We start from the raw sequence: 9,751 nt of genomic DNA, 5'->3' as shown, positions 1-9,751 counted from the left end.
TGTGAAACGCCTTCTCAGGGAACTTCAGTGCGGGGGCGGAGGGCTAGCGGGGAGGTGGGCAGGGAAGGCGGTTTGCGCGTGCGCAGAAGTAGCTGGCGGAAATTGGCAGTTGGGATGCTAGAGACGCCTGGTTGCCTTGGTGATAACGGATAACGGCTAACATTCTGCATCCCTGCGCTGGGGACTTCGGTCCTTCATTTGCGTCCTGGTCTTTGACCTTTATGGTGACACTCAAGATTTGCAAATTTGTAGAGGGTCTGGAATGCACCTCCTGTTTTAGAGGGCATGTACTAATCCCTGCCACAAACCGTGCAAGCGCGCAATCAACTAAAGAACTGCCCCTCCCCCAACTTATTCCAGCGTCGTGCATCTGCCCTCCCCGCTCTCCCGAAGCTATTCGGGCAGTGTCCGGAGCACATCGGAGGGGGCTAGAATACGGCGTCCGCCTCTTCACCCCCAATATCGCCCGGCCTGACGCACGCGTGCTGACGGGGGAGGGGAGAGGGGAAAGCTGCTTCCGCACACCGCTCGAGGTCCGGGCTCCGGGGAGGAGATGCCCGGCCAAGGTCCGGTGTCCGACTGGACAGAATGCAGCTCTTCCGCAGAGCCTCCCGCAGTGGCCGGGACCGAGGGTGGCGGCGGCGGGTGAGGCTGAGGGGCCCTGAAGGGTTAGGGAGGACGATGACCGGCTCCGGGTCGTGATCCCCTGTGGAGGAGGGGGTGGGAGCTGGCTGCTCCAAAGGACTCGTCCCCGGTGGACTGAAGTGAGAGGAGGGGACAACCTTTGTTGTGCTCGGGGTAGGACAGATGGAAGCCGACTCACTGTTTAGGGGAAGGGCTTGTGAGGTAGGATTGAGTGTTGGTGCAATGACTAAACGCGGTGACTGCGACAATTGCTTGGGTGCATTTTTCTGCCTCGAGGGGGCGCTGCGAAACCTACTGGAAAACATGCAGTCTCCCACAGGATCTCTATAAAAAAGAGGGGGTTGAGGGCCCAGCAGAAACAGGTTCAATCTAGGGTTTCCAAGTCAATAAATCAGTTCCGTGTGTGCGACATTAGCCACCTTTGGGTCCAGGGAATTCATAATGCCGATATGACAGATAATTATGAATATTAGAGGCACCTTGATTTGACATTTTCTTCCCCCTGAAGTTTTTCTTCATAAATCCATTTTATTTTGAGCAGGTTTTTTTACTATTATTTCCTGGATGCTGATGACAACTAGTCTTCAGGACCTCCCGGCTTCCATCAGTTATTCCCTAAGAGTGAAAGCTGCAGGGTGTTTCTCCAAAAGCTCACAGTCATGGCTCCTGCTGCACCCATGACCACTTTACATATATATAGTGGATCGAAGACTTTCTTAAAAACACTTATTTATTTGGGAGAGAAAGTGCGGAGGCCGCGGGAGGGGGAGGGGCAGAGGGAAAGAGAGAATCCTTAAGCGGACTCCCCACTGAGTGAGGACCCCCCCCCCCCCGAGATCATCATCATGACCTGAACCCCGATCAAGAATCAGCCGCTTAACTGAGCCACCCAGGGGCCCCTAGAAGGCTGTTAAAGATGGGGTCTCGGATTTCTTTTCTGTTCATTATTGTATTTGACTAAGTGCTGGATCCTCATATATCAGGAGATCAATGAACACTTGGTCACTGAATAAATGGAAGGAAGTAGGAAGGATGTGTGTTCTGTCTTAATTTGAAAGAAGAAAAAAAGAACTTGTACAAAAATAGAAACATTCCAGACCAATTTATCAATTTCAGTATACCTTAATTATGTACAGTAAAGAAGAAGATAGTCTTTTTCATATCCAAGTTACTTTATTAAAAGTAAAGAGAGCCAGGAAATACCACAGATAACACAGAAGCCCAAATTCTTTATTGAGCTCAATGCAGGAATTAGATTAAAAGGCCTTAAAAGTAAGACCAAATCTGGCTTAAGATAAATCCTTTCTAGTATAGTAAAAACCTCAGATAACCCACTTTGAAAAAGCCTGGGGCCATTAGGATATAACCAGGATTACAGGAGAAAATTTGCAAGATATTCCATCTGATAGAAACATGAAAAGTAAAAAGCATATGCAATACTGCCTTTTTTCATTTGAAATACTTTAATGCTTATAAAGCTGTCAATTATTACATATTATTTAAATCCTTTTTTCCCTCCAACAGATCAGCTGGACATTCTTATTATCAGAATTCCAAAGGTATTGGTAAGTAGAACATATAAAGCAGATGATACCTACCAAAATACATGGTTCAGAGATGCTAATTTTGCTATAACTACAAACATAATGGAGTTTTAAAAATAGACTTTATTAGCATCCTGGTGACCTTAGTCTTTTAGATTTTCAAAGAGCAATCCAGCAGGTTCTTTCTCTCTTGTTAAGACATTTCACATCAAGCATTTTAAAAAGAGTGCTTCAAAATAGCAACGAATCTGAAAAGAACTGTGTTATAATTGATGTTTGAAAAGCACAGAGTATGGCCTGGGGTTTATAAATTGAAGGAAACATTTCTAACTTGAACAACTTCAAAGCATATAAAATATTTCTCAATGCTGCTATTTTCCTCTCACTTGAAATAAAGGATAAAGCTGATGGAATTAAGAGTAAGACAAACCCCCAAAGGCATATCACTATTTTTTTTTCTTTTGAGGGGGGAGCAATTTCTCTTCTTTTTTTTTTTTAAGATTTTATTTATTTATTTCACAGAGATCACAAGCAGGCAGAGAGGCAGGGCAGAGAGAGAGGGGGAAGGAGGCTCCCTCCTGAGCAGAGAGCACAAAGTGGGGCTCCATCCCAGGACCCTGAGATCATGACCCAAGCCAAAGGCAGAGGCTTAACCCACTGAGCCATCCAGGTGCCCCAAGGGGGGAGCAATTTCAGTTCAATGATCTATAAACCTGGATTCATTCCCTTCCTTGGAAAATGCATAGTCCTTACAGAAGCTGAGAAAAACACACAGACACATATCTATGTGTATATACATACCTAAAAATGCATATATATATATATAAATACTGTGATTTTTAAATGGAATTGTTGGACCATATGGTGATCATTGTTTAATTTTTTGAGGAGCCACCACACTGTTTCCACAGTAGCTGCACCATTTTACATTCTTACCAGCAATGCACACGGTCTGAGTTTCTCCACATGCTAGCTTACACTTGTTTTCATTTTTTTTAAATGGTAGTTATCCTTATGAGTATGAAATGGGACTTCATCGTTGTTTTATTTATATTTCCCTAACGAGTGGCGATAGTGAGCATCTTTTCATGTGTTTATTGGCCATTTGTACTTTCTCCCTTGGAGACATCCAAAGTCTGTTCAAGTCTTTTGCCCATTTTTCAGTTGGTTGTTTCTCTTTAACTATTATTTTTTAAAAAGATTTATTTATTTGAGAGGGGGAGGGACAGAGGGAAAGAGAATCTCAAGGAGGCCCCCTGCTGCTGCTGGGATGTGGGGCTCACTCTCAAGACCCGGAGATCATGACCTGATCCTAAATCAAGAGTCAGCTGCTTACCTGACTGAACCACCCAGGAGCCCTTAATACTTTTAAATGTTTCATGTTCTGTAAAGAAATGCCATCAAGGTTTTGAGAAGTTGAATTTCAGTCCAGGCTACAATAACACATCTCAGAAATATTGATTAGCGGAGACACAAAGATATATTCTTAGATAATTAGTCCACATTTATGACTTGAAAAAGGATTTTTAAAATTTAAATTTTATTATTATAGACTCCATATTATATCTTAAAGGTCATAATAACATAATTTCCAGGTGAATTTTCCATTTGTTGGCAAACTAGTTAGTCTTCAGTAAAGCACATATAACCCTTACTTATCTGAATTAACTCTCCCAATTTGTCAAAATATGGAAGAAATAAATAAAGTTAATATGTAAAACTGTAGTGACCTTTGTTGTCAGTACTGAAACAAAACCATGGATATTTAATTTGACTTCCTAAATACAAGCTTTTAACTTAGAAATCTGTTCTTCCAGCTTTATTTGTACTAGCGTAAAACTGGAAACAATCCAGATGTCCATCTACAGGTGGATGGATAATCAAATTGTGATATATTGGAATATAACCCAACAATAAAAATAAATGAACTATTGCTACATATCACACACTGATTGATTTCAGTATAATTATGTTGAGTGAAAGAAGCTAGACAAACAGAATATTTACTGTATGTTTCCACTTATGTCAAACTCAAGAAAATGCAAACTGATTTACAGTGATACTAACCATAGTGGTAGAAAGCCATCTGGAGGGAGGGACTGAGTATGTGAGAAGAAGGGGAGTGTTATAAAGAGTTATTTACTAGTTAAATTTTCCCAGATATTGTTTTTCCCCAAAGTGTTACTGAAGTTTATACCCTAAATTAAGTTTCTGGTTGCAATATCTGAAACTGAAAACTAGTTTCATTCCTCGAGATATGCCTCAACTTTTATTTTTATTAAATGACTGTTCTTTTAATCTATCCACATCAGTATTAAAAACATTGAAACAACTGAAACTGTGTAAAAATACGTTTTAGTAAAATTCTACAAAGCCCTTTTAACACTGTCTCATTAAAGATATAAAATTTGTGTTATTCTATCTTGACTTTAATACTATATGCTCAAATGAATGATAAAATATTGCTGTAAATCTTTACAGTGCAAGTTCTGCATGAATATTCCTGTTTAATGTGGTCTGACATACAGTCAGCTAACAAAAATAAGCTACTGTCAACAGTTTGCCTCTCAGCTGAGCTCAAAATAATGTAGTCTCTATATAATGACATATATGTAGTAAATGTTCATAAATATCTTAAGAGTTTTGTATGCTCTAAAACCAAATGGCCATATCATACAATCTCTTCAAATTTAACAGTATGACTCATACTCCTACTCCAGGATAATCACAGACCCATGTAAATATATAGATATTAATAATCAGTTTATTGAGCTGATGTTTGCTCATGCAATTCACATAATATGTCCTTGCCTACAGACAGAATCAAAGATGGACACAAAGTGAACACACACATAGCCAAGCTGCAAGAGTTGTGGAAAACTCCTCAAATTCAAGCAATTCACATCCCTAAATCAATGACAGATGCGTCCTTTCTAAAGGTATGCTAACTAAATACCAATATTTTGTTGAAGTACCAAATTCTTTGTATTCAGAGATGAACTTATTATTGAAGATGAGCTACTTAGAGGGTAAGGCACTTCAGAAGATAAGGTACACTCAGCATACATCCAGGAGTCCATAACTGTCTGCTGAGTAAACTCATGAAATGAATACAAGGATTTTTATCATTATAGATTCTTTTTTTTTTTTAAGATTTTATTTATTTCTTTGACAGAGAGAGAGATCACAGGTAGGCAGAGAGGCCGGCAGAGAGAGAGAGGGAAGCAGGCATCCCGCTGAGCAGAGAGTCTGATGCGGGCTCGATCCCAGGATCCTGGGATCATGACCTGAGCCGAAGGCAGAGGCTTTAACCCACTGAGCCACCCAGGCGTCCCTAGATTCTTTATCCTAAGAGTTCTTTGAGGGCTTTATGATAAGGAAAGTTACATTCCAGAGATGGAAACCCAGACTCATTTTCATTCAGATTCCACTGAAGGTCTGCAAAATTAGAAAGAAGCAAATAAAGAAAATGGCTGTCAGCATTTTAAGACGGTCTAACCTCTATTACCCATTATTAAAGGTCATAACTGCCAGAAGTATCGTTGTGAGAGCAGTGCAAATGAAGATTACAATAGATTTGTGCAAATTGGTCAATTTATCTGACCAACATTTTGACTTTTCCCTGGATTTACCTATTCAGTTCAGTAAATCCTGTGTATACACACATATATATACATTTTAAGTGAGTGTTATCTTCTAAAATCAGCAAGTGAAAATCTTAGTTAAAATTACTTTTACCAAAGACCCATAGACTATCTCTCAGTATGTTCAACACAGACAGTTATTCTTCTGGTGCTAGAAAAGACTGTTTCTTTTTTCTTTTAAATTTTATTTATTTATTTGACAGACAGAGATTACAAGTAGGCAGAGAGGCAGTTAGAGAGAGGAGGAAGCAGGTTCCCTGCTGAGCAGAGAGCCCAATGTGGGGCTCGATCCCAGGACCTTGGGATCATGACCTGAGCTGAAGGCAGAGGCTTTAACCCACTGAGCCACCCAGACGCCCCAAGACTGTTTCTTTAGTTAAGACCAAGTAGAGTAGTTGAGTCGCTTTCAGATGCCACAGGATATCTCAAAAATTGTATTTAGAGGGCAAGAAGCCTACATTCACTGAGGCACACAGGAGCTAAGACTCACGGACAGAGCAGCATATCCCTACTCTCCTTACTCTCCTAGGGCAGTGGTTCTCACCCCTCAGACACATCAGAATCACTTGAGTGGAAACGGCAGGTGGACCCACGTGTGCTGTTTAAATGGCCATTTCTTTCTCTTTTCGGCCAGATTAGCATAGCTGAATTTGAATAAGCAAAATGTACGTGTGGTGCAGCTCTCCTGAACATTCACCCTTTCAGATGAGGAATTTTGCCAACCTCTTGTTCTACAGTGCCTATAAATCTTGTCTTTTAGCATCCAGACCTCACCACAGGCCAGAAGCGTTATCTGTGTAGCATCGCTAAGATCTATAACGCCAACTATCTGCGGACATTGATGAAGAGGCAGTACATGCACGTGATCCAGCACAGCTCACAAAAGCCAGGCAGGTGCACCTCGTTCGTTTCTCCCTAGTTCTCACAAGACACCAGAGGGTCTTCTAACAGAGGTGATCTGTATGACAGGTATCCTCACTCATCACAGGAGCCGCCTCGGTTCTCGTTACTCACAGAAGCAGCATTACCCCTGCACCACATGGCGACACCAACTGGAGAGAGTGGACTCAGGGACCCTTGACATGGCCGCTGTACCCGCACCGGAAATGATCCTACAGCATTCCCTTTGGCGACCAGTGAGAAACAAAGAAGGGTCTGTTTCTTGTTGTTTAAAAAGAGGAAAATACACCCCAATTTTATTGGAACGGTAGCTAAATGAGATTAAAGCTTGTTTCCTAATGGGTTCATTTGGCTAAATTCAGAAGAGGTTAGACGAAAAGCACAAAAGGATCTTCGAGTCTCTTTACTGATCTCACTGGAATATGCCACTCTTTTTAGAACACATTTTGTGGAATTGTAAAAATTTCTTGATCAGCTAGAGATAGGCAAGACTGGCCTTTTCAGTAATTTCCACTTAAATTCAAAATAGTACAAATACTTCCAGAAGGAGCATATGGTTGCTTCGGCACAGGAGAAAACTATAAACAAAAAAAGGAAATAAGAAAAAAAGAGAATAAGAAGACTGATTATTCAACCTGCACTAAAATAGTTAGCTTTGTGTTTCAGGGCTAATTACTCATAGGAGACTGAAAGAGTCTTTTTGGTGATGCTGGCAGCTTAATAAAAACAATTTGTATGGTCCTCCACATGCATTAGACAGCTGTTGATTTTGCTGATCCCAATTAAGATGCTTCTCTTTCTTATAGTTTAAAAACTGGATATGCATCTAAAACAAGATGTAAGTCACTGAAGATTTTTAGAAAACCAGGCAAACTGTTCATGCAATCAGGTAAATGTGGAATTTTAAAAATGCATTTTGAAAGTCTTATGCTTAAAAAATATTAAACCCATTAATTTCATTTCTATTACAGAAGACATTAAAATTTAGAATGTGATTTGCTTATAATTCTCCAAGTGAGTATGAAATACAGTTTCTGCTTTCATTTAAAAGAACATACTCACCTCAGGGGAGTAAGATTCAAGGTACTTCTAAACAAAGGTATTTACAATATCAGAGACTTTAACAGAATGAATTTGTTAGAACCCAGAGCCATAAACATGACTTTTTCAAGCCATAGCACTTTTATGAGATAGTGCCATTTTTGGATGGGACAAAGTATTTTGTATGGCATCATAGTTCATGAGGGCTGTATCACCTATATATAAATTTTGTTTAATATTCAACACACCAGGAAGCAAGCCAACCAAGTGGTATCAAAATTTTGCAGAGCAACTCAGATTAAGTCCAGAGTTGGTAAGTATCAGCATAAAGGATCCTACAGGTTCATCAGCATTTTTTTGTTTAAAGATTTTATTTATTTATTTGACAGAGATCACAGTAGACAGAGAGGCAGGCAGAGAGAGAGAGAGGGAAGCAGGCTCCCTGCTGAGCAGAGAGCCTGATGCGGGACTCGATCCCAGGACCCTGAGATCACGACCTGAGCCGAAGGCAGTTGCTTAACCCACTGAGCCACCCAGGTGCCCCGGTTCATCAGCATTTTAAAAAATTTTTATTTATTTATTTGACAGAGCTCACAAGTAGGAAAGAGGCAGGTAGGCATAGAGAGAAAAGGGGAAGCAGGCTCCCTGCTGAGCAGAGAGCCCGATGCAGGGCTCAATCCCAGGACCCTGAGATCATGACCTGAGCTGAAGGCAGCGGCTTAACCCACTGAGCCACCCAGGTGCCCAAGGATCCTTCAAGTTCAGAAGACTACAAAATGAAAAGGGCCAAAGGGGAAAGTCAAAAGGGGAAGAAAGAAAATCAAAGGGGAAGAAAGAATGCTCAGAAGGATTCCTCAGAACTGATAAAGTGGGAAGGATTAAGTGGAAGTTAAACAATGTTGTAGTTGTTCCTACAGTGAGTAGGGAAGAAAATAGGAAGTAGGGAAGTCAGGCCTTCAGAACCCCTATCCCAATGCTGTGTGACAGTCCAAGAAATGAGGGTTATGGCAGGGGAAAAAGTAAGTCTAGGTCCCAAAATAATAGCTGGAGGAACCCAGGTGGGAGGAAAGTCCCTGTGATCCCTGAGAGAGGAGTAGGAACTTAATGCTTACGGAGAGGGGAATGCTGAAGCTATGACTTTCCTGTAACCAAAAGATTTTGACAAGTGAAGACAATATAGGACTTAGGACTTAGTGACAGAAAATGTGCTATACAATAACTTGGCTGAATATAGTACTTACTGGGAATGTAAGGGATTTGGGGGGAGGAAGTGGTTAAGTTTTGAAAATTGCAAGCCATTTGTTTTTGTGAAAGGGTTATTACTAAGATAGGTCATTTTGAAGGCTGTTCTTATATACAAATCTCCATTTTCAGGAAATACACCTGTATTTCCAAAACAGACATTATAAACTTATTTTTCTTACAGTTTCTACAAATGATTCTGAATCATACATGAATGAAGAAAAAAAGGAAGAAGATTTGCTAAATAAATGTATGCAATCGATGTCAATTGAAGAACAAGGAGAACACCTGATGTGAACTTGAGTCTTGTGAATTGATAAGGTGCCAAAGGGGGGGAGGGTTGTGAATTGTGTCCTCTTTCTACATTTAGGATAGTATTGTTACTCACCGTGAAGTCATTAAGTAATTTTAGTTTGTTCAGAAATGTTTACAACAGTGTAATTAACTGGTTGATGTAGTTCCATGTACTAATGATATTTGTGTAACAAAAGTTATGTGTAATATATGCTTGTATTTCTAGCTAGATACAATTAAAAATTTTCTTGTCGCTTAAAACTGTATTATTTTTCTTTAAATCTGTCCAATAAATTGCTTAATTCTTTTTCTCCATATAGTAAGTCCTAGAACAAAAACCTGAGAATCCCCTATAAGTATATTCTTTTTTTTTTTTTTAATATTTTATTTATTTGACAGACAGAAATCACAAGCAGGCAGACAGGCAGGCAGAAAGGGGGG

The 9,751-nt window shown here is 40.2% G+C and overlaps 1 protein-coding gene across 2 annotated transcripts; it reads left to right on the top strand.

Annotated features, from left to right (window-relative positions):
* Positions 1-118: 118 nt before the first annotated feature.
* FAM216A (family with sequence similarity 216 member A) lies at positions 119-9,571 on the top strand. Of its 2 annotated transcripts, XM_032309528.1 has the most exons (8): positions 119-645; positions 2,170-2,210; positions 5,007-5,128; positions 6,594-6,723; positions 6,803-6,986; positions 7,540-7,622; positions 8,026-8,087; positions 9,201-9,571. In XM_032309528.1, exons 1-8 carry the CDS (start codon positions 554-556, stop codon positions 9,228-9,230), a joined length of 744 nt encoding a protein of 247 aa, XP_032165419.1. In that variant the 5' UTR covers positions 119-553; the 3' UTR covers positions 9,231-9,571. The 2 variants fall into 2 exon arrangements, with proteins under 2 accessions (XP_032165419.1, XP_032165418.1); XM_032309527.1 differs by lacking the exon at positions 8,026-8,087 and having other exon boundaries at positions 123-645.
* The last annotated feature ends 180 nt before the right edge of the window (positions 9,572-9,751 follow it).

This window comes from Mustela erminea, chromosome 13 (genome assembly GCF_009829155.1).
Source record: "Mustela erminea isolate mMusErm1 chromosome 13, mMusErm1.Pri, whole genome shotgun sequence".
NCBI classification, from domain to species: Eukaryota; Metazoa; Chordata; class Mammalia; order Carnivora; family Mustelidae; genus Mustela; species Mustela erminea.
This window is presented reverse-complemented; position numbering and strand designations above follow the sequence as displayed.